Consider the following 25,869-nt stretch of genomic DNA (forward strand, 5'->3'; position numbering starts at 1 on the left):
CTCCTATTAGTCTTTGCGTGATAAAATACAGCCTATAGTCTTCCTCGATAAACGGACTATCTAACATTGAAATAATTTTTTAAATCCAACCAGTAGTTCCTGAGATTAGCGCGTTCAAACAAACAAACTAACAAACTTTTCCGCTTTATAATATTAGTATAGATTAAACTATCAATATACAAAAAATCAGCTCGTTAGGGTTCCGTTTTAGGGTTCTGTAATCAACAAAACTTAGTTAACTACGGAACCCTTTTCGAAACGGAAAAAAAAATTGTTCTACGGAACCCTGACTATTAGTTTTGCTGGCGTTGAGTAGATGTAAAATGCGCTGAGTGCTGACCAACCCTGCTTATTCCCTGATGGCACGTTTGTACTATAACACGACAATATGATAACAACCGACTATGTTTATATAGCCTATATTTCGGCGAGCAGCTCGGAGTAGTAGTGGGTAGCACTGAGGTAGTCCAGCAGACGACGAGGCAGCGGCAAGCTGCTGATGAGGTCACGACGCACGTACTTCAGTATCACGAACCTGAAACGTGATTAGGAATCGATTAAACTATAACAAAACTAGCTGACCCGGCAAACGTTGTTTTGGCATATAAATTATTTCTAGTATCAATATAAAAAGTAGATAAAAACCTATTCTCAGGCCTAACGAATGTATCCATTGAGCCATTTTGGAGGAGATCGCGCACAAACACTGTGACACGAGAATTAAACACTGTGACACGAGAATTTTATAGTGCTCCAAGTAGTTTTTTTTTTGCGAGCCCAAAACCAGAACTAGAAAGAATAAAGCTTAGGCCAAACCTACGTGACCAGGCGTCTGCGAAGCGGAGCGTCAAGTTGTCACATGTGTGTTTTGTAAATTTGACGTTCCCGCTTCGCAGTCGCGTCGTCGCGTAGGTTTGAACAAAGCGTATAGGGTATCCCACACTACAATCTACATATTGTATGCATAGAAAAAAAATATCCACAGCCTAACATTAAGACGTATAAACTCCTCCCGTTTTGGAAATCGGGTAAAAAATAACCATTGTTCGGACAAAAGTAGGTTACTTAATGTAAGTACTTAGTTTCTGCGGGTTTTTGACCGACTTCCAAAAAGGAGGAGGTAATAAGTTCGGCTCTATGTTTTTTCACAAGTGTTTAACGCGTTTATATATTAAGCGCTTTTGATCCGCTTAGGTCCAAATATAAACCAATAAAAAAAAGGTGCATAATAGATAAATTCAAGAAACTCAAAACCGGGCAATAGTAGTGTAAGTTGTAGGTAGGATTCGTTGTCTGCTATATTTTTATTAGAATGCTCCCAGCGAGGGCTAACTCTCGTTCTTAAACTGTCTCTCATTTCCATAGCTGCCTTTTTATAGGTCGAAATACAAGGCCTACCATAATAGATCCTAACATAGGTAGGTTTTTACGAGCACGTATAAGGATACTTTTCCTGCCATGCGTGGTCACCCGCGCGCGGTTCTGATCCGCATGCGGGTGACAACATCCTCCTGGCCGCGCGCGTGTTCTCGTATGACACGAAAAAAATCTATGAAAGATAGGATGCGGCAACTTTCATGCGGGCCTTTCCGCGCGTAGGCATAACATGCATTTTTTTTTATCGGGCTTTGGCCCACCACACATTGCCACCGCTGTATTTTCTGTATCGCCAGGATCGACAGCGGTATCCAACCACGAAAACCCTTTGATATGAACTTAGGGAGCCCGAGGGAGATGCTGAAGCTGTCTTGGGACCCGCAACGAAATTTATCAGAAGAAGATAGGATGAGTAGGAAGTATGACATGCATGACAGGAAAAGCATAACAGTGCCCTGTGGGATTCTCGTTTGCACGCACTAAGTCGCGGGCAAAATGTATAATTTTTGTGGTGCACCAACGCACGTATCGTATTTTGAAGGGTTTTACAGTTACAGTTTTATGAAAACCGTAACTCCACAGCCATTTAATGTGGTTTACCCCAATTAAAACGAAGCTTTATTTGCAAAAGCGTATTTAATTGTTACTATATTTTGATCTGTAATGACGTGTAAGTGTGTCTGTCCGTTACTATTACCGTGTCTGTTACCTCTCTACGCTGAATCGATTTAAATGAAAGGTATGGAAATACTTTAAAGGCCGAGAAAACAATAGGACAGTTTTTATCGCGACAAAATGCATAGTTCTCGGGTGATAAATGAATTTCTGCGTTACAAAGTAATTGCCAGCAACATCAGCTAGTTATTCACATGAGGCTCATATTCTTCTATTCCTGTGATCGACGTCGATTGGCCAGCTTTGCAATCTTGATGACAATCATGGTTATGATAAAGTAGAGGAGAGTAACTTTTAGATACTTAAATTTATCCTTTTACTGCGTTCCACGGTTATAATAAACTTAGAGTTAGAACAAACATAATCCAATATTGTTTGTGTATTTGATTATTTCAGAATCGGTGTAGATCTTCAGCCTGATGTTCCTTTTTTTTTATGAAATAAGGGGGCAAACGAGCAAACGGGTCACCTGATGGAAAGCAACTTGCGTCGCCCATGGACACTCGCAGCATCAGAAGAGCTGCAGGTGCGTTGCCGGCCTTCTAAGGGGAGGGTAGGGAAGGGAATAGGGGAGGGTACGGAAGGAAATAGGGGAGGGTGGGGAAAGGAAAAGGGTAGGAGATTGGGCCTCCGGTAAACTCACTTACTCGGCGAAACACAGCGGAAGCGCTGTTTCACGCCGGTTTTCTGTGAGGACGTGGTATTTCTCCGGTCGAGCCGGCCCATTCGTGCCGAAGCATGGCTCTCCCACGTCAAAGTTCCTGCGTTAATATCTAGAACTTTCTTATTAGACTACGCCTTACCTGGTTTTATTTGGTTTCCTATTGCCTTCCTACCCAAAATATAAGAATAAGAATATCTATGGACGCTTCACACCACGTCAGTCTGGCCTCGTGCTAAGTACCTGAAGGACTTGTGTTACAGGTACCACACAACGAAAATATATTTAATACTTTTATAATATTCATATATTTAAGATTTTTATTATATGATACACATATTCAATACACGTCCATGACCCAGGAACATTGAAAACCTTTTGTTCGAACCCGCGATCCCCGGCTTCAGCGCTGATCCACGCGCCCAACCACTGAGCCACAGAGGTCGTCACGTAAATATACTAAGCAATTTTGTGCCATATAAAAATGGATTTTATTTTGGTAGACTCGGTAAAACTCGAGAAAGGCTGATCCGATTTGGCTAATTTTAGTCTTGAAATCGCGATCGTGGAAGCCGACGGAAGATTTATATTAGGAACAAGACGAAGGTCACCAGGTCGTCTAGTTATAAATGGGTCATTGTCAAATTTTGGGCAGCTAAACTAGTCCCAGAGGCCAGAGCTTGTTTTTTTTTTTTAAATTACGATTATATACGGGTAAGGCCGCCAAAATTGTCAATTTATTTTTGTGAAGTTTTTGTCGTTTTTTCTGCAGTATCTTGGTTGGAATATTCATTATAGTACTTAATCATTTAGTGCTCAAAAAGGGGGCAACCTGGAAAGTTTTCCCGGAGTTTTGAATATTGGTGATTTTATAGATTTCGACGTGCCCTTTTCGAATTTTCACTTTGCCACCTCGTATCTTTGCCTCTCGCACTGCCATATTGGAAAAATGGCGCTCAAATACAGTTTTTTGAGAATAACTAATAACTCCGTCCCAACTAATTTTACGATGAAAATAGTTGGGTATGTACCCTTGCAAAAATATGTCTATATTTTTTAAGGTCATTTATTTACCTTTGATTGAATGTTATATACAAGGAAAAATATTGAACTAATGGAATAAGTTAAAAAGAACGCCGAAAACGTTATATTATTCTGATATTATTGAAACAAAATCGAATTTTCGACGAAACAGATTCCGTTGTGCGACTAAATGTAAAATATAATTTAATACAAAAAAATACAGCAATAAATGGATTTCTTCGTTTATTTAATCTAGTGAAATGCATATTTAATTGTTTATTAAAAAATATATAGATAATTTCAAGGATCCACAAGAGTAGCAATTATTTTTAATCCATATAGTGACTATGTGACCAACCCACTAGGTTATTTTTCATTTTTTTACATCAGTAAGTAATATTTAACATATTTGAAGAAGTTTTTATAACACAAAAACCTTTAATTTAAACATTTTTATTGTTGCACTACTTATAAAAGTAAAAAATTCTTTGATTTCATAGATTTAACTTCATTAATTAGAGGGACGAACATCTCATAATCATAAAGATGTGTTCACATGTCTACGAATTCCTAAGTTATTATTAGACATCGGATTATATGCACGTACAAAGTGCCGAAATATGCATGCAAATATGCACTAGAAGTGGTCGAAATATGCACAAAATATACACAATCAAAAGTCACTTAAGTAATATTAAAATTTATTATTTTTTTGAAGACTTTTCCGGTAGTGACATTAATAAAAGCGCCAATTTTTATAATTTCATAAAATCCAGGATTTTTAAGTTCTTGAAATAAAGACTTTTTAGTTTTTATTTATTTATTATACGTCAATAATAATTGTCTACCAACATTTTCCGATTGCCATCACAATGCCCATGGAATTTAAACTACCGAAATATGCAAAATTGCCAAAATATGCACTATCGCCTAAAAAGTGACATTATATATAGTGCATTTGCATACTTGCATATGCAAATGCATATAATCCGATGTCTAGTTTATACGTGGGAGAGCCATGCTTCGGCACGAATGGGCCGGCTCGACCGGATAAATACCACGTTCTCATAGAAAACCGGCGTGAAACAGCGCTTGTTTCGCCGAGTGAGTGAGTTTACCGGAGGCTCAATCCCCTAACCCCTACCCTATTCCCTTACCTACCCTCAACTATTCCCTTCCCTACCATCCCCTATTCCCCTATTCTATATTAAAAGGCCGGCAACGCACTTGCAGCTCTTCTGATGCTGCGAGTGTCCATGGGCGACGGAAGTTGCTTTCCATCAGGTGACCCGTTTGCTCGTTTTCCCCCTTATTTTATAAAAAAAATATTTAAAATGTGAACTAAGCCTTATGCTTTCCGCCGGTTGTGACTTGTCCGTTCCATTATATGTGGCCAACGGAAAGGCACAAATCGGAAGTCACGTAATATTACTTTCTTTTACATTTAAAGTGTTTGTAAATAACCAACAGTTATCACAATTTCATTTTCTATACTAAATACTAAGCTAATTTTGCAACGTGTCAACAGTAAAAACAGTTGGAGAAAGTATAATAATGCTTACAAAATATGGTCACTTATCTGAACAAATAAACCGTTTCTGAAGAACCGTCCAACCTGCGTCCGCGTCTTGTAGCAGATTTTTAACTACTAAATTCAAATTGGAGTTTCTCGATGTACAATGAAATATAGTGCTATCATTTAGTGCCGAAAATATTTTTGTAGTATGTTTATAAAACTAAAAAAAAAACGGTCACTAAACAGAACATTCCGGTCGGGTTGTTTTTTCATGATTATAATTTTAATTAATTTGTAGTTAAATTATGTTACATTTTTCAATAACAAGACATTCAATTAATACATTGAGTATTTAGGAATCTAACATATGTTTTTTAAGTAACTTACTTTAAGAAAATAAATAGTTATTAAAGATTTTGTTTCTACTTCTGGGAACGGGACAGGTGAATTTAATTGTTTTCGGTACTTAAAAACCCTTATAAATCTCATACTAAATAAAATTTTATACAAACGTGAATGTATTTTAATAAAAGAAAACTTGTTTTTGCTCCTACATTAAAATTACAAAATGTTAGTATGTAATTTTTTACAAATAATCTGTAGCGAAGTCAAGGGACAAGGTAAAAACCATGGGTACACATTTTTTGAAAATGCCCAGTTATGTAATATAATAAACTAGAGAAAATTTCCTACACTTTATGTAGTAACCGTTTATTGTAAAATCAATAGTTTCAGCGTACGAGAGCCGCAAATTTCACTCCAACATTCGTTTTGGCCAAATAGCTCATTTCCACACCACCATGACGTAGTGGAGCGTTTTTTGTGGTATTCCCAGTAGGCCTAATTCACTAATAATGCATTTCACACTTCGCTATTTTTGATGGACCCGGTTCTGAAAGTTCATCGTCTTTGGTACTGAGCGAAATGTCACAAATAGAAATTTCTTCCACGTCATCCGCGATGGAATCATCAGCTCCGTTGTAGTCTGTTCCTCTTGTTCCTCGATTTTATCATACGTTTGCTCGAGAATAGAATCTGTTTCTTCCTCCTCATCGCTATCTTGTAGTGGAACGTGCGAATTATCACAGGTAATTGGTACATATAACAGGATCACTTTAATCCAGCCTTTCTGCATCCACAGGCTCCCCAACATCCCTTTTTGCATTTACAAGAAATGAGTTTCAACAAGGTTTCCGGAGCTGGGGGCTCGAGCGTGGTAACAGGAATTAGCCCATTCTTGCTTTTTTCTATCCCATTTGCTCTGCATTTTTTTCACCCCATACCACTGCTAAACCTGGTGATAGGTTCGAAATGAATGTTGTCGTGCTGCTGCTTCTGTCGGTGGCAACGATGCAATATTTAATTTATTTTTATATGCTGATTTTGTGAAGCACGACGTATATAAATAATTGTTTAACGATATACTTTTGACGCCGCTATAACCGTATAAGTTATAACGCAAGAAGGAAGCGCTCTCCAGCTTCAGCAATAATCTCCGGATCGACATTTTGGTTTTTGAATATAATAAAAAATATTATGATTATGTATGTTTATTTTTATAAAAATTTATCAATTTTAGCCTCGATCAGCTGCGCAAAATTTGACATAAAACCCAAATAATCGAAATAATTTATAAAACAAAACGAAGTTATCATTCATTCAAAAGCCTTTACATGACCACTGAACTAGTACTAGATATTATATTTTTAGAGACAGGACCACCCAAACTATCCCCACTACCCAGCAGGCGTGTCCAGTGTCCACAGTCCATCTTTATTCATCAATACATTATACACTACAAATAGGTTTCTATATAATATAAAGGACGTCTATTTTAGGTGCAACCATTGAATTAATATATTATTCGAAATAGTCAAAGCAAGCCTCTTTGAGTCTGTAATACCAATATAGTATTTGATCACTTTGAAAGGATTGAAAGCCTTTGTTCATCTGTTATAACTTAAAGCTAATATTCGGTATTGAATGTAGCTGAAGAGAACTCAATATTATGATTCTGAGAAACATTTCTACTACTATTAGCTGTTCAGAGTTCCGACGAAATTGTTAACTAGGAATGGAGTACAATAATTTATTCGAGTAACATCTTTGCGTACAAAATTATAAAGTAAATAAAAAAACATGTCAATATATTGTCAAAAGTTCACGCCAAAAGCCGTCATACAACAGACGGACGGATCCGAACTCTCAGACATGGCTCTGTTTATTCCTTTGAAATAGAGGGAATCCTCAATAGGACTTTTCAGCATAGAAGATTCGAGTGTTGCGGCGTCGACACTCGCTAATCAACCTTAAAGCCCTCGCTTTAACTATCAAAATCACCCAGCAGCTTTAGAATAATCTAAGTCATATTCAGAACTAAATACCTACACACATACAACGGACATCATTAGGCCGCCAGTCACTCGGATCACTCACCCTTTGTGAAGCTGAATATGGTAATAGACCGATATAGCTAAGTTTTAGGTGTCAGAATTTTTTTTTTGCATTTAATTTTTACAAATTATTAGATTAACCGAACAAAACTGTACATATTTTAACTGAGTCAATATTTTATACATCTTTATTCTATTTCATGCTTTTTGAACTTGTGTAGGAGTGCAGAATAACTCCACCTATCAATATTAACGGCCTCATCGAGGAGGTTTGCAAAGTGGAGGTTACTGACTTTAAGTTTAAATAATTCCTAAGCGTAAAGTAGGGTAAAGTAATATTTTAGTCCATAATTATTATCAAGGTGTACCGGGGGACCGCTAATGTAGATGTTTGATTTGACATAACATTATAGTGTGTTAGTTCACAGCGAACCGAATCGAGACAATAATTAGCGACTTGGCGATACAAAATGCAAAAGTCGCCGTTGTTGGAGTTTACTTGGCGGTCTCCCGACACACCTTGATACGAGGGCTGCTATTTATGTATCCGGAACTGGCCACTTACAAGAACAATATTTAAAAAGTAATTACAACATTTGAAAATAGAACTCTTTGGTTGAAGAATACATTTTGTTTCATGTGACTGTCAATTATTTTTCCATTGTGGCGTCATTTTGAAAATTGCGTGTCTTCATTTGCCATGGATTTAACGCGTGAACATTTTCGTGCAATGATTTACTACGATTTTCGGCGTGGGCTAAATCAACAACAGTGCTTTATTCAACTCACCGCAACTTTTGGAGATGAAGCACCATCAAAAACCACTGTTTATCACTGGTACAGTGAGTTTAATCGTGGGCGGTCTATACTCACGGATGAAAATAAAGAAGGTCGCCCAAAAACAGCTGTTGTCCCACAAAATATAGATGCTGTGCGGAAACTAATAATGCGTGATCGTCATGTTACATATCGCGAGATAGAGGCGTCCTTAGGCATAAGTATGACGAGCATACATAAGATATTACACGAACATTTGGCTGTAAAAAAAATTTGTTCGCGTTGGATTCCGCACAACTTGACAATCGATCAAAAACGGGCTCGTGTCGATTGGTGCAAAAAAATGATAAAAAAATACAACCGTGGTACGTCAAAAGCCGTTTATAATATCTACACAGGTGATGAATCTTGGATCTATGCATATGACCCCGAAACTAAACAACAGTCAACGGTGTGGGTGTTCCAAGATGAGCCGAAACCAACAAAAGTTACTCGTGCAAAAAGTACTTTGAAGCAAATGGTCGCCTGTTTTTTTGGAATTAATGGACATGTGGCTACAGTGCCATTAGAGAATCGTAAAACGGTTAATTCTGAATGGTATACGACCATTTGTTTACCAGAAGTCTTTGAAGAAATAAGAAAGGACAACCGACAACGCAGAATCATATTACATCACGACAATGCTAGCTGTCACACCTCAGCTGAAACAACTCAGTTTTTGGAGGGTCAAAAGATCGAATTGACTGGTCATCCGCTGTACAGCCCTGATTTGGCACCTAACGATTTCTTTTTATTTCCATACGCGAAGAACAAATTACGTGGTCAACGTTTTTCGAGCCGCGAAGAGGCTGTTGATGCGTTCAAAATGCACGTTTTGGAGATACCTCAATCAGAATGGAAAAAGTGCTACGAAAATTGGTTCCAGCGTATGCAAAAGTGTGTCGATCATCGCGGTGTATATTTTGAAAAGCAATAAAACCATATTAAATGATATATGTTTGTTTCTTTTTTTAATTCCGGATACATAAATAGCAGCCCTCGTAACAATTATTATGGACTAAAATATTGCTTTACACTTAGGAATTTAAAGTTGTTTGGCGGGGTATTTTTTAAATTTCTTAATTTAATTCTATTTCATACTTTTTAAACTTATGTTGGTTATAGTGCATAATAATTTCTATCAAAAGGATCATAATATCTCAATGAATACCATCTATGTCCTCTTGGATGAGGCCGTCAGTATGAGTCCAAACATGAATCCTCCACTTTGGGGTCATATGAAGCTCAGCTCCTATAAAATCCAGGTGATGCAAATTTTTACGGTTTAACTACGTACCCCTACCCTATTCCCTTCCCTACCCTCAACTATTCCCTTCCCTTCCCTTCCCTACCCTCCCCTATTACCCTATTTCCTCTTAAAAGGTCGGCAACGCACTTGCAGTTCTTCTGATGCTGCGAGTGTCCATGGGCGACGGAAGTTGCTTTCCATCAGGTGACCCGTTTGCTCGTTTGCCCCCTTATTTCATAAAAAAAAAACCAGGTGATACTGCAGCACCAGGTCAACTTTCGATTAATGTGTATATATTCATAAATGTCACGAACTAGAATGCAAAATATAAGGCCCACCAAACGACTGCAAGATGCTAATCGGCCTTTCACGAACCAGATGAACCGCGAATTTCCAGCACTAAGCACTCTTGATCATGTCAGCTTTCAAATAAAAAACAGATCTAAATCCACCCGTTTATCTGCTACGATGCCACAGTCAGACAGACTCGTCAAACTCAAGTTTAGTTTATGTACACACGTCTGACACAGCGCACGTCCCGCTTTGCCGATGCCGACGCGAACATCCCACGTTGCAGTCGCGCAGGTGTGCACCGCGCCATAACATTACATAGTAGCAACGTCCGCAGCGCGGTAGACGCTCCCACTTCGCAGTCGCTTTGGTCGCGTAGGTTTGACTTAAGCCTTAAACGAGCGCAACTTGAGTACGAAAGTACGAAATTTCACTAGAAATAAAAAAGGTAGGTCAAAACTACGTACCTACCAACGTAGTTCCGTCCTACCTGTTTTATTTGTACCCTAGGGTTTATTCCCTGCACTCGTCCGGTTCTTTCATACTTTTAACTTCTTTGTATTTATTTTTAAGCATTACATGTAAGTATTACAAATAAAAATATAAGCGTCTCATTAATTTACGTTTACGATGTTAAATATCTTTACTCTAATAAGCTTAGAAATCTTTTTTAGTGTTTAAGAGCTTGTAAAAAGAAAATTATTTTAATACTCCAAATATCGTAGATTAATGTGACAAAAGTTTTTTCCGTGGCTTTATTTGACGAACCTGAGTCTAATCGTTATGGACTGTGGTTTCAAGAACTCTAATTTTTTAACAGAAAGTGTTAATAAGGCATTACTCTTTCCATGAGCGAAATATATTTTTTAAAACTTAACCCCTGAAAATTGGCTAGTTCCATCAGAGTAGGTATAATATACCAGCATGTAATAATATGGGGCTCAAACAGGACCAAAATTGACACCAAATAAAATATTTAACCTATGCTCCGGTTATTTACTTTTCAAGCTATTATTTTTAAATCTATCCCGTAAATAAACTATTGAATTACAAAAAAACGGCTCCATTGAAAATTGAAATATTGAAAAGTTTATCGCGTGTGTTTTGAATTCTGAAAAGTTAAGTTAGGCCCAGTTAAATATTTAAATTTTTAACTGATCCGTTAAATCGCATTTAGTAACTCAAAATGTTAGGCGTTTGAGAGCTACATAATATTATACAATGTGTCCCGACACCGGTGTCCGATCCTTTAATGTCATGATCAATGGCATATTTTATCGACAAATTGGCTCTCAAATTTTTTGTCTCTCTCACGGTTGTAAAATGGCAGCCATTTTAGTTTTTCTCGGGTATTCACACTAATCTGACCAATACTTCTAAAGTAAATATCCTATGAAGATAAAAAAGATCTCATTTGATAGCTAAACTTGTGGACTACGCTTACACAGGCAATATGTTGTTCAGATTAGACAGTATTTCCAATAAAAATTCTAGTAGATTTCTTGATAACACAAACACTTTATTTTCATGAGGTTACAAAACATTTACGAAATTACAAGAGAGCGATGACAGATGACGGCTAATCATAGATATCACTTTTCATAAACTAAGGAGTTATTTTTTTAAACTAAAGCACCATAATCACAGAGAACTTATATTATACTTTTACTACTAAGATACATATCTACATTATACATTTATTTATCCAATATATGTTATACATTTCGTGGAATCAAACATAGAAAAACCAAAGTTAAAGAAAAAAAATTGTGCATTTTTTAATTAATGGCTTTTTGTGGAAAATCTAGCACAGCTAGAAGGATCGGACACCGGTGTCGGGACACATTGTATATTTCACCGTCATAACTTAAGCATAAGAAAATACAATGATAAAAGGGCTACCTGCTGAATAAAACCACAAACGATACACAAAAAATTTGTATCTATTAATTTTTAGTAGAGGTACAAACGTATGGTACAACTTCTCAGCCTCACACCTCAAAATTCACAGGAAAGAACGATTAAAATACCATTGAAAAGCCCTTTTTTAGGGTTCCGTAGCCAAATGACAAAAAACAGAACCCTTATAGATTTATCATGTCTGTCTGTCCGTCCGTATGTCACAGCCACTTTTCTCCGAAACTATAAGAGCTATACTATTGAAACTTGCTAAGTACATGTAGTCGGTGAACCGCATTAAGATTTTGATACAAAAATGGAAAAATTATTAAAAATTTTAGGGGTCCCCATAGGTACAACTGAAACAAAAAAAAATTTTCATCTAACCTATGCGTGTGGGGTATCTATGAATAGCTCTTTAAAAATCATATTGAGGTTTCTCATATTATTTTTTTCTAACCTGAACAGTTTGCGAGAGAGACTCTTCCAAAGTGGTAAAATGTGTGTCGTCGTCCCCCCCCCTCTAACTTCTAAAGTAGGCGCATGATAAGTCTAAAAAAAATATATGATGTACATTACTATAAAAACTACCAACGAAAATTGGTTTGAACGAGATCTAGCAAGTAATTTTTTTATACGTCATAAATGGTAAACCTTAAACCAACAAAACAATTTTTTTTTTCATCTAACCTATGCGTGTGGGGTATCTATGAATAGGTATTTAAGTATTAAGTATAATTTTTTTCTAACCTGAATAGTTTGTGAGAGAGACTCTTCTAAAGTGGAAAAAATTGTGTCCCGCTGTGTTTCGCCGAGTGAGTGAGTTTACCGGAGGCCCAATCCCCTACCCTATTCCCTTCCCTACCCTCCCCTATTCCCTTCCCTTCCCATCCCTACCCTCCCCTATTACCCTATTCCCTCTTAAAAGGACGGCAACGCACCTGCAGCTCTTGTGATGCTGCGAGTGTCCATGGGCGATGGAAGTTGCTTTCCATCAGGTGACCCGTTTGCTCGTTTGCCCCCTTGTTTCATAAAAAAAATATACATATAAAAATAAATCAAAAACCTTTTAATTTCATTAAAATAAACCTTATTACTGCTGCGGAACCCTTCATGAGCGAGTCCAACTCGCACTTGGCCGGTTTTTTTATAATAATTGTAAGGTACAAGGGACAAAACTCTACATAAAGCCTACTTGAGATGCAGTCGTTGTATTATCAGTGTGATATGAATATTAGTAAAGGTTTTGAGTGCATTCTGTAATGAAATACATTTTTGCGGTATTCCATTTTGTATGTGTGGTTAATATAATAATGCTAATGGGTAAATAATACACTAGTCCGGATTTGCCCGATGGCGTATTATAATCTGGTTAGTTAAATGATAATTAATTACTAATTAATTAGGTTAGAAATCATAATTATATTTATGGACAATCAGTTTAATAAGTAATGGAAAATTATTTCCATCCGTCATAATAAAAAATTTAATTGCCTATTTCAGCAGACACGGACAGCATGTTTTAAAATATTAATCCCGACCATCCTTACAAATTTCAAAAATCGGCCAAGTGCGAGTTCGATTCGCGCACGAAGGGCTCCGTACCACTATTATTTTAGAGCAAAAAATAGGCTACAAATTGTATTTTTTTTTTGTATAGCACCCCTTAAATATTTGTTTTATTTTAATTTTTTAAATAATTATTAAAGTAAAAATATAACAAAGGATTTTGTGAAAGTTTCAAGTGCCTAGCTGTTGTCATTATTGATTACGAGCGCCGAGCAAAAAATGCCAAAGAAATCACGTTTGTTGTATGGAAGCCCTCCTTAATTATTTAATTTATTTTGTTTTTAGTAGTTGATATAGCGGCACCAGATATACACAGTCTGTGAAAATTTCAAAAGTCTTGCTATAGCGGTTCTTGAGTTACAGCCTGGAGACAGACAGACAGACAGACGGACAGACATCGAAATCTTAGTAATAGGGTCCCGTTTAACCCTTTGGGTACGGAACCCTAACAGTGAGAAAGTGTGTCCGTAGACCGTATGACTCTATTTTGAAATGTGGTATAAATATAATACATAAGTACTTTGAAAAACGAACGACTTATGATAGTTTTTGGTGCGGAAAATGTGCGAGAAATGAATTTCGTGTGACGTTATGTTAGTCATCTAGGTAGTACATTAATAAAACGAGGTCTCTTTTTCAGAATGCAGGCATTAACCATTGACCAAACTCTCTATCTGAGTTGCTTAAGGTATCATAATAATTAAGTTATGATAGTTTAAACAACTTATAACCACATTTACGACATTGACTCAACTTTTCTACAGGCTGTAACAAAACTAAATGATAATACTTAAGTGTGCGTATGATGTGTTTCTTATAATATAGAGACTGCGCAACTGCGCAAAAAAAAAGTAGCAGCGCAATTTTTTTTTCGTGATCTGTACGGGCTGGCGCACAAGAGTCAGGAATTTGGCCATACAAAAGTTAAAAAAAAGTTGCTCTTTCAGCGCTTCGACTTTCATAGGGGACTCATACATACCCTAAGTATTATCACTTAGTTTTGTTACAGCTCGTATAATATTATACTTTGCTTAAAATTTTAACTACATTCAAACAATATCGTATAAACTTTCGAATTCAAACATGTTATCATAAAGGGGAAGTAGCCTTCACGTTTATCAGTTCAGCACAATTCTCAAGTTAATTTTAACCTACTTGTAGTATTGTTATCTGATTTGAAGATACTCGACTGAAAGCGAAGTCTAACTTAGAGAAACTTGAGTTTGGGCACGTTGAGTTTGTTATATTAGCCCTGTTATGCAATATAGAAATAATCATTATAGTAATCCAATATAATAAACATTTTCATGTCAGTATGTTTCCACATTCCTCCGAAACGACTTAAGAGGGCGACTAACCCTAAAAATCAAACATCGTCCTTCTCTCTTCACACTCACGCCCGTCTTTCATATGCCAGGTGAAAAAGAACGACGCGGATTCATCGCCAAATTAGTTTTTTCTCAATAACTCGATAAATATACAACATTTTAAAAATCCGCTAGGTCGATCTCTCAATGATAGAATTTTATACAATGTGTTAAAATATTAACTTAGTTCAATGCACGGTTATAGCAATAAATGAAAATTTCGTGAAAGTTAGATACATCTTTGTGATTTTTTTCTATCGAGAAAATTTTAAGATATCGTGTTTTTGCTCAGATCGAATTCTCGGAAATATAATGTAGTATCTAATTTTAGAAAATGAAACATTTCGGAGCTTGTTTTCAAGTATAAAAATGAATTATAAAATCGACACTTTAGGGTTAGTCGCCCCCTCGTTAATATTTTTTTCACATGAAAAACACCATAATACTTTGGGAATCCCTGATCTGTATCAGGGATTCCCAAAGAGGGCTCCGCAGAAAAACCAATCCAAATAGATCCGTCAAGTCCTGTGTGGTTAAAATTGTGGCTGTTGATTAAACATTTTTCCATCAGCACTTTTACAATTTTTAAGAATATTCATTAAATCAAAAACAAATTTCTTCATCCCCTCATTGACACGTAATGAATGTAAATAAACGTTCGAAAAATATTCAACATTAAACTTGCATGCTCGAAATTAAATGAAAATTTTCAGACAATGTAAAAGGTCGGTAAATACTAATTGAACGAAATACGTTACGTGTCGCCCGTTTAAATCATATTTTAATATACACTTTCATAGGGGACGGGATAAAAATGAACTTTGATCGTTGAAAAATATAACCTTTGTTCGAAGCACGTCATAGGAAATATTAAAACTAGTTTAAGACTCAATTTCACCAACCTCTGTTTGTTAAATCCTAACAAGGCATTTCTTAACGGACCTTGGAAAATTAAACAGACTGTTAAAATACTTATGTCCCACAGTAAAAATTTAACAGCGGATTAGTAAATGCAACGTTAAGTGAACAACGAGTGAATAACATTCAATTCGTTCGTTCTTGTTATAGGGCGACGAAATTGCAATGTACAAGTTGGCTGCAATGTGTCATTTTCACCTTTTCGTATTCGTCATCTGGTAGATAATGCGACCAAATTTAAATATCACTGATCGCATACATTTGTTACACTACAATAGTTCTTTTTAATTTACCAGGTTAATAATTATGATCTGTCAAAGCTGAAAACATGAATCATGATACAAACTTTTATTTACTTATTTCGGCTTGGTAATTTTGATACAAGTCAGTGTATTTGCAATGTCAAGGAAAATCCGAGGGCTGAATTTTTGACAAAATGAAAATAAATAATTATGCATTACATGAAAAATAATATGTAAGGATGTGGCGAAACATGGCGGCAACACTCAAAAGTCAAAACAGATTCTTTTATTGATATTGGATATTGTCTTTAAAAAGTTGTTGTTTTGACTATTCTAACGGCCTGTTATATATTTAACGGACCTTCCCAGCAGGAATTACAATTTAACACCGTGTTAGGCGATTTGACATGACATTAGCGTATGGTGGAACGCTCGATAGCTCTAACAGGCCGTTAACTGATTTAACAAGCCGTTATTTATTTAACATTGCTTGATGAAACTGGGTCTAAATCGAACAAATTAGTAAAGGATTTATGGGGTACAAAATCAAGTTTTACAGCTTGAAAGAATAACAGTACCCTAACCTCAAAACGATCTGACATCATGATCATATTCAGGCATTTCAATTGGAATCATATTGTGTCTTTCCTGTCATCAATCAGGCGCTTTTCCTGTCATGCGTGTTTTCACCATAAAGTTTATATACCAAGCGGAATAGAGCAACAATCTCGAGCTGTCAAACGAAACCGAAATTGGTTTCATCTGTGTGTAAAAATATGTGTACGTATACACTTACACAAGCATGATTGAACATGATTTCTATGCGATTAAATTGTCAAGGTGCGGCACGTGCTGACTGGACGTCAAAAAAAGAGTGGTGCTGTCATGTATCACACGTCTCTTTTTACCACGCAGTGTTACTGATAGTGACATCTCTCTTGCTCAGGCCTTTGTTTCTCTATTCCGCTAGGTATTTTTTTTATCGGGCAAAAGGCCCACCACACATTCCCACCACTGCAACTCCTGTGTCGCCAGGATCAACAGTGGTAACCAACCACGAAAACCCTTTGATATGATCTCAGAGATGCCCGAGGGACAAGCTAAATCTGTCTTGGGACCCGCAACGAAATTAATCAAAAGAAATGTAGGAGGAGTAGGAGATACCAATTTCCCTCCCCAAGCAAAGCGGGAGACAGCCAAATTGTAAAGACATTGATGTCCGAACAAAGGGGGAAGCACCACGGGAAAAAAATTTGGTTATACTTAATACAATATGCCTACTTCATAAAAAAAAGTAATGACATTTATTTATAATGGCAAACTTGTGTTCGGTTGTTTCCAATAGTATTTATGACAAAAACGTTTGAACTATTATTCCGCTAGGTATATTACATTTATGGTTTTCACCCGAGCCGCGCGCGGATTTGCAGCGCGATGCACGATTCCCATTCGACACCGATTCGGAAACTTTACCGTGCAGCCATTGGCCAATGGCTAGTGCAGCGAGCGTTTATTCCGAATCCGAGTCAAATTCGGCATTGTAAATCAGGGCCCTAGTCCGCATGCGGGTGACAACATGCTACTATAATAATGCGGATCAGAGACGACAGAGGGAGCACTCACAGACGATTTTTTGCGAAAAATAATAAATATTTTCTTCACAAAAGATATAGTACGAACAAAATCTGTTTTTCGTTTTGTAAGAATATCCTCCTAACATATTCTGTAACTAGCTAGTGACCGAGCTTTGCTCGGTATTCGATAAAACACGAATAAAATGACATTTTCTAAAAATGATTCCTACCTAGATCGATTTATCGCCCCCCAAACCCCCTATATACTAAATTTCATGAAAATCGTTGGAGCCGATTCCGAGATTCCAATTATATATATATATATATATATATATATATATATATATATATATATATATATATATATATATATATATATATATATATATATATATATATATATATATATATATATATATATATATATATATATATATATATATATATATATCACAAGTATACAAGTAGTTTTAACGCCCTATTTATTCATAAGAAAAGGTAAGAAAAATTCAAACATTTTGCAGAGTTTTTCTTTACGAAAAGGACTGGAGAAGGCTTTAGTATCTTTCTTTTTAACTTCAAAACATATTTTGTAATAAGTTGAGAGTCTTAACACTACAGCTTCCTGTCTCTTCTTCTTCTCACGGATTCCTGTAATACTTAATTATTTTTTCTTCTAATTCAACACTCGATAGAAAACGTCAAGAAACGAGCCAACTTCTGAGAACCCTTAATTGTTTCCTGTGATCTATAGAAGCTCATATACTGACATAAGATTTACAATATATTATATCTTTATTGGAAATCTTTAGCTATTTCCGAGACGTACAAGCATAAGATTTCCAAGAAACGATATATTAGATATTATTATATTTTTGCGTATTTGTAATATATATTAGATATTACAAAAAATAAATTCAGAAATCCACTGATGTTTATAATAATAAAATATTATTACACTATTTCCACTGCCTTCACTATTTTACATTCTGCATAGTATCATGTATAGATATTATGATGATTTGTCACCCACTCAATTGCTGATATATTTAATTATGTTATAACTGATAATTACTGATATGTAGTTCTAAAACCTTCATCCGACCAAAAAAACAGAATTTCAAAGAAGCAATACAAATAGGAAATCAAAATGATCTGAGTTTCCTTGAAGCATTGCACGTTCTACTGCTTATAGAAGCCAACACAAATTTTCCAAGAAGCAATACACACAGAAAAGCAATCTACACAAGATAGTACGTGTATGTATCTAATAAGGTCCTCTACAGTGGGATTAGGTCGGACGTTGCCGAACAAACATTCATTTTCATCGCACAAATGTTTGAACACGGCGGCGGTTCGAGTGAGCTCTTATGATCCAGTTACAAGCTAAATAACAATTCTGGGCAGATCGTTATAGTACAACGTAAAAATGTACACTTCCATATAGGACAGAGTGTTTAGTCAAAATGCATTCGCCAGTTTCGATAGCGAAGTTGGATGCAAAAAATATGGGATTTGACACAACAACAAATAAGGAATAGGATTTGTAAGAAATAAATCGATAACCGACGCAATTCACCAGTTTATGAAACCTATCTTACAAAAAATTTAAAAACCAACACATGTGCCTTATAAGTTATATATGGATCTAACAAAAGCGTTTGACTGCGTAAATCATGATATTTAATTGACAAACTATACGGCTATGGAATCTATATATTAATACGTGAACCAAAAATTTTGTAACCCTTTTGACGAAAAATGGAAACGTAGGTGAATGAAATTTAGCACAGTTATAAGTAGTTTATATGGTGAAAAAGTGCATCGAGCTAATATTATTTTAAAATTATGCTTTTATCATATTTTTTTTAACAAATAAAATATTACACACGATTTTATGAAGATTTCACGATTGAGTGACAAGCCTATACATGGGGCACACTAAAAGTTTTGCAATTCTAGCTAATCGGAACTATTTGAGTTTTGAATGTTATATTTTTTTAAACCTTGCAACCTTCCTAGCAACATAAAAAAAATTGGCGGGAAATCATTTGTCAATTGTTTTTTATCACGCATCAAAGTTCTACGTACGCAACGAAATTGGAATTAGGTCGAAAACATTTTAGAGCGATGATTTTTTATGATTTTAAAAGTTCTCTCTCTCCGCAAGACTGTGCTGCTCGTCTTCAAAATGCTTTAGGGAAAAAAGCACCTTGTTTGAGCACCGTGAGGAGATGGTATACTGAATTTGAGAGAGGTCGAGTTTCTTTACATGACGAATTTCGTGAAGGGCGGCCTTCAACTGCCGTCAACGAAATTAATGTGGCTACTGTTAAGCGGCTGATTGAAGAAAACCCGTAGATTATCTATGAGACAATTTGAGGACTATTGGGGATTGGTATGAGCCAAATTGAAAAAAAATTACACGAAGAATTGTGAGTTCGGAGACTTTGTTGTAGTTGGACCCCTCATGAACTGATAGCGGAGTAGAAGCGGGCTCGCGTGGAATGGTGCTCACAGATGCTACTGAAGCACGCCGACGGACATTCTAATGCTGCTTATGACATTGTTACAGGAGACGAAACGTGGATTTTTTGTTTTGAACCCGAAAAAGAACAGAAATCTTGTGAGTGGGTGTTTCAAAATGAGAACAAGCCAATAAAAGTGAGGCAGGCGAGAAACATTGGTAAGAAAATGATCGCGTTTTTTTTCTGACCTACGGATCCCATCTGTACAATTCCACTTGGAGATCAAAAGAGTGTTAATGCTGAGTGGTATACTACCATTTGTTTACCCAGGATATTAGAAAAGATTCGCGAAAGACGACCAAAAAGCCGCATTCTCCTACATCACGACAACGCCTCTTCACACACGGCCAACAAAACAAAGTCATTTTAAGGTTCCGAAAAATCACAACTCGTCACCCATCTTGCACATAGTCCCGACCTAGCACCCTGTGATTTCTGTATTTTTCCCAAAATTAAAGATTTAATGGACGGTTTCACTTTTACCAACTTCGAAGAGGCAGTGATAGCGTTCAATCAGCACGTAGAAAACATGCCTTCAGATCTGTGGTCCTCCTGTTTTAAAAAATGGTTCGATCGCATAAAAAAATGTTTAGAATGTAAAGGAGAGTATTTTGAAAAGCAATAAACATAATATTTTGGTTATAACTTATAACACGTCGTTTTTTTAAGTTACGCAAAACTTTCAGTGTGACCTACGTACATACGAATTATACTCTTTTATTTATGGTTGAAGTCTGTTGACAACATTGACATAAGAAGACAACAAGGTGACAAATTGAAAATGGATTAAAGTTTTTTATTGAAGCGCATAGACAATGCTTACACGGCCAGTCTGAGATCAGCAGAGTCCCAGAGACAAGAGTTGAAAAAAATATGATAAAGACAATATTTTTTTTACAAAATATAGAGTAGTAGTCCTAATGTCGTTGAGACTAAGGTCGAATTTCGACCATTGGGCGATCTCTAGTAAGAGGAAATAGTCCACCCGTGACCACGGCCGCTGTAAAACAGCCGAAACGTCGGGATTAATAAAAGGGCTCCGCGACAAAAATCCGTATGTGTTTCAACCTATAATATTATCATAAGTGATACTCGCGTAAACTTAAGAAATCATCAAGAGGAAATACACTTATATTAATTAAATCATTACTTCATAATAGGAAACAAGTCACAAAAATTAAAAGAATATTTCTTTCTTAGTAGTAGGACTCCTATGAAAGAAAAATATTACACATCACAGACACAAATAGTGACGATCGGTATACCACAAGGTAGCGTATTAGGACCGGGTTTATTCATTATTTACATAAATTACTTGCCTAAAGCAATTGAGCAACGGAACAAATATAATGACCACCAAAAAATGCTCTGATACCCTAAACTTGATTATCATAAAAATATACTTAACACAAGAAAAAGAAAGCCTAAAATTGCAATACTACTAGCTATTTTAGTCACGAGTACACTTAAAATTGTAATCGAACGCCAAATATAGTAAATGGTCACCAAATCCTTGCGAGCAAATCGATATTTCTGTCCAAATAAATCACTACGATTGAAAAAAATGTAAGCATATAATTAACAAAGTATGATAACTCCATATTATTAGCAGTTTGGACCTGAAGAGATAACCCTTTCCAATTTAAAATATTAGCATGGATGATGAGAGTTTTACATACTAATATTATAAATGCGAAATTCTGTCTGTCTGTCTGTAACCACTTCACGCCCAAACCACTGAACCGATTTTGCTGAAATTTGGTATGGAGATCTTATACTGAGTCCCGTTATCATTATATTATTATTATTATTTACGATAGTCAAATAACGAGATTTAATTCTTTTGTTTCTCATTTTAAAATTAAAATGTAGTTCCAATTTGGTTTTTATAATATTTTATTATTTTCCGGTTAGCAATGATTTTTTTGGTTCATTTTTCTTTAAAAGGATAGGAAAATGAAAATACTTTAGTAATAATTTTACATTAAAATGATGTATAATGTTGGTGATCATATACTATTTTTGGTTTAACAATGATTTATTTGGAGTCATTTTGCGTAATTAGGATAGCGAGATGTTAAATATTTGGTTATCATTTTATATTAAAATTGCGGTCTGTATAGTTGGTGATCGTTTACTATTTTTGTCTGTGAAATGTAACTATATCTGTTGGTCAGTAATTAGTTGTAAGCCCTTCTATAATACGCGCGACTTCATATGAGGTTGAGGAAAAAGTTTCTTCGCATTTTATATAAAAAATCAAAAGGTTTTTTATAAAGTTTATTTACAATTGACTAAAGTATATAGACTATTTTGTTCGATAACTTTTTGCCATGTTGTTGGTAGGGACATGATCCCATTGCTATAAAAATTTTGGGGCTTCTGATGAAAAAAACTGCGACAAGTGGTTTTAGCAGACCTCTTGTGATGTCAACCTGACCCTGCCTAAGGAAATCTGCAGGGACCGAAACAGGTAGAAATCTGAAGGTGCAAGCAAGACTATACGGCAGATGCATTAACACCTCCTAGCCAAACTCCCGTATTTTTTGCTGAGTGGCTAAAGATGTGTGAGGTCTATCGTTATCATGGTGAAAAACCACACCCGTTTTGTTGATTAATTCCGGCCGCTTTCTCTCAACTTCTTGCTTTAATCTCATAAGTTGTTCGCAGTACAGTTCAATATCAATGGTCCTGCCTGGCGGTAAAAGCTCATAATGCCCTTCCAACCTCACCACACACACAGCATCAATTCGTTGCGAGTTAACCCGGGTTTCGCCACAGTCTGTGAAGCCTGACCGGCCTTTGACCATGATCTTTTTCGCACGTTCTTTAACCCCCGACTTTGACGGGTGTTACAGCTTTCACAAAGTCCAAGATTGTGACGTAGTACCTTTTAAAATTTAAACGGAGGACCGATTTAGATTTTTGTTTGAAGGGCGACAAAATGGACAGAGCATAACTTATTTTCTTTTTCTTCGTTGAAAATAAGGCCCTATAAGCATAGGGCCTTATTTACTGGTTTTTGTTTTATTTTAAAAGTAAGCGCTTTTAAAATAAAACATAAACAAGTACAAAGGGTTAACCGTGCTTAAATTGTTTAAATGTTATTACGCTACACATTTAAAGCTTAACGGTATTTTAAAGTAACTCCATTAAAGCTGTATAAACGGTCAAAGTGATAAGTAACAAAGGGAAATCCACTTTTTATTAGTCTTCTCATTAATACCTAAACGAATAAAAGACAACTCTTTGTTGGAACGTAGACGAATTAAGAACAAAAACGCACCCTGGATCTATTGTAACATTGCTAGAGTTTTTTTCAATACTATCGAAGTACGGTGTTGGATTGTAACTATGTTTGGACTTTATTGGTATGGTTTTAAGGTATAGAATGTGAGAAGAATGTGGGTGTAAAATCGAAGCGCACCGCAGACAGATTGCACGTAATTTCATGTGTAATTCGCTTGCTACAACAAATTCTGAGTTTAAAATATTATTATCAATCCCTTTCTAATATATATAGACTTACATTTTAAATTCCAATGTATGTGGTTATAAAACCACAAATCTTGGTAAAGTTACGTGAAAAATTTCAGCTTAGGTGAGATCTAACTGCGGCAATCAGAGACTAATAATTCAGTCTCAGAGACTCATTTAGGTAATTACTCAACTGTAATTACCTAAATGAAGATTGACATAAGCCAATACATTATCTGTAAATTTTTTAATTTAATTACAATTAAGTAATTTGACTAATGCTGTGGCTATGTTGCCACGTCGAGCGATGCAAATGTTAGATAAAGAATATCCTACTATCCTACTTCCCACTAGTCCTACTTCCTACTATATAAAATATTATAAAGGCGAAAGGTTGTTTGGATGTATGGATGTATGTTACTCTTTCGCGCAAAAACTACTGAACGGATTTTAATGAAACTTTACAATAATATAGCTTATATATCAGAATAACACATAGGCTACAATTTTAACCGACTTTCAAAATGGGGGAGGTGTTATGTTCGTTTTTTTATGTTCAACGATTACTCCGCCGTTTGTTATCCGATTTTCAAATTTTTTCTTTTGGTGTATAGGGTATCATCCCAATTTGGTATTATATTCACAAAAGTGGTGATCTGATGAAGGATCCATAAGTAATCGAGGGAACTCCTCAAAATTTATAGGGAAACATGTGGTGACTTCGGTTTCGTGAAAAGTATTCTAAGCATATGCTACCAACAAGTAAGATTTTGCACCGAGGTATACCGTGGTTCGGAAGGTGCTGAGAGAACTCCTGATTCTTTATAGATACAAGTTAGGAAGTTTCGGCGTTGTTTTAAGAACGGAAAGCATATGCTTTTATTCAAATTACATTCATCATCATCATCATCACTACCATATTATACCATGCTTCGTCCCATGATTATGAGCCTATTATGACCCTGTTATTGGCACTTTTCATAGTCTATACCTAATATTATAAACCTGAAGAGTATGTTTTCTTAAACGCGCTAATCTCAGGAACTACAGGTACGATTTAAAAACTTATTTCAGTGTTAGGTAGCTCATTTGCCGAGTAAGGCTATAATATTATCACGCTAAGACTAATGCGACCAAAGAAACTCAGAAAAATGTGGGAAAAACGGGGGAAATATTAGAAAGGATACTCACGAACTACTGAAGCTATTTTTATGGCAATATTTGGCACATATATAGAGTAGACCACGTGACGGGAGTATACCTATTTTTAAGGGAAAATGTACGGTTTCCGTAAAATTCCTGATATACGCGGGCGAAGCCTCGCGGGACATCTAGTACTTAATAAAAAAATCACGTCGGTAACTAAAGTTAAGAAGTAAGATGTAATGGGTACGCGCATTCGCATGTTGATGTTTTATGATAAACCAGTGGTTATCTAACTTATTTGGTGGATCCCTTTGAAGAAACTTGACATTTTTGACGAACTCCCAAAAAGCGGTTTTCTTTTTTAATGAATTGTCCCCATGCCGGTGTCTGATGATAATTTCTAAAAGCAATTATTCACGCATCGCTCGCGCATACAACACCTTTGGCTTTTGCTGAGCCCCAGAGCCCAGCGAAGCACACTTTGGGAATGGCTGATATAATAAACAATCATATCACTCACGTCAATATCGCTCGAGGGGAGGATCACAGGCTCCGGCATCCCGGCTGCCTAGTGAAAAGCCCTAATCCGATGTCCGATACGTTTGTACCTTTCAATAAAGCTATGAATTTACTCCCCTATAGGATTGACCAGTGCCAAAGCCGCGCCAGCCGGCTATCACAATCTACATTAGCTGCAGGACGCACGAAAAATAATATTCTTTATTTTAATTCACAACTGCCGGATTCAGAGACGTTTGATGGTAATTTAATGAATTTCGAGATTAACACAATAAATCTTTGGGACCATACATAAGTTGCGTCACACGATTTTCATTAATTTTAAACCCGCCTTTTCCTTAAGTCACAGGTGGCCATATTTGTTAGAGCCTAGTGTGACGTCACAAATTTGCAATTTCATATCTAAAAATTAAAACCAGGTGGTTAAAATTTCGGTATTTAATTTATTAAATTTACAATTTGATGTCACAAAACCTAGGACCCCCACCTCCTGATCACACCATGCCTTGAAAAATTATACTTATATTTTTATAGGCAAATGGTGTAGGACGCGGTTATTCATTAACGTTCATGTTACACTGCCTACTTTATACTATTATATTCATAATATATTATCTATAGTAAGGATC

At 36.0% G+C, this 25,869-nt stretch overlaps 1 protein-coding gene across 6 annotated transcripts in view; it reads right to left on the minus strand.

The window, feature by feature from the left end:
- Positions 1-245: 245 nt before the first annotated feature.
- Positions 246-25,869, minus strand: part of LOC121739067 — a 131,344-nt gene continuing 105,720 nt past the window's right edge. For all 6 annotated transcript variants that reach the window (XM_042131383.1, XM_042131381.1, XM_042131382.1 and 3 more), the window contains one exon: positions 246-535. In XM_042131383.1, coding sequence (XP_041987317.1) covers positions 418-535 — 118 coding nt within the window. In that variant the 3' untranslated portion in view covers positions 246-417. The remainder of the gene's footprint in view (positions 536-25,869) is intronic.

Source organism: Aricia agestis, chromosome Z, assembly GCF_905147365.1.
Source record: "Aricia agestis chromosome Z, ilAriAges1.1, whole genome shotgun sequence".
NCBI lineage: Eukaryota > Metazoa > Arthropoda > Insecta > Lepidoptera > Lycaenidae > Aricia > Aricia agestis.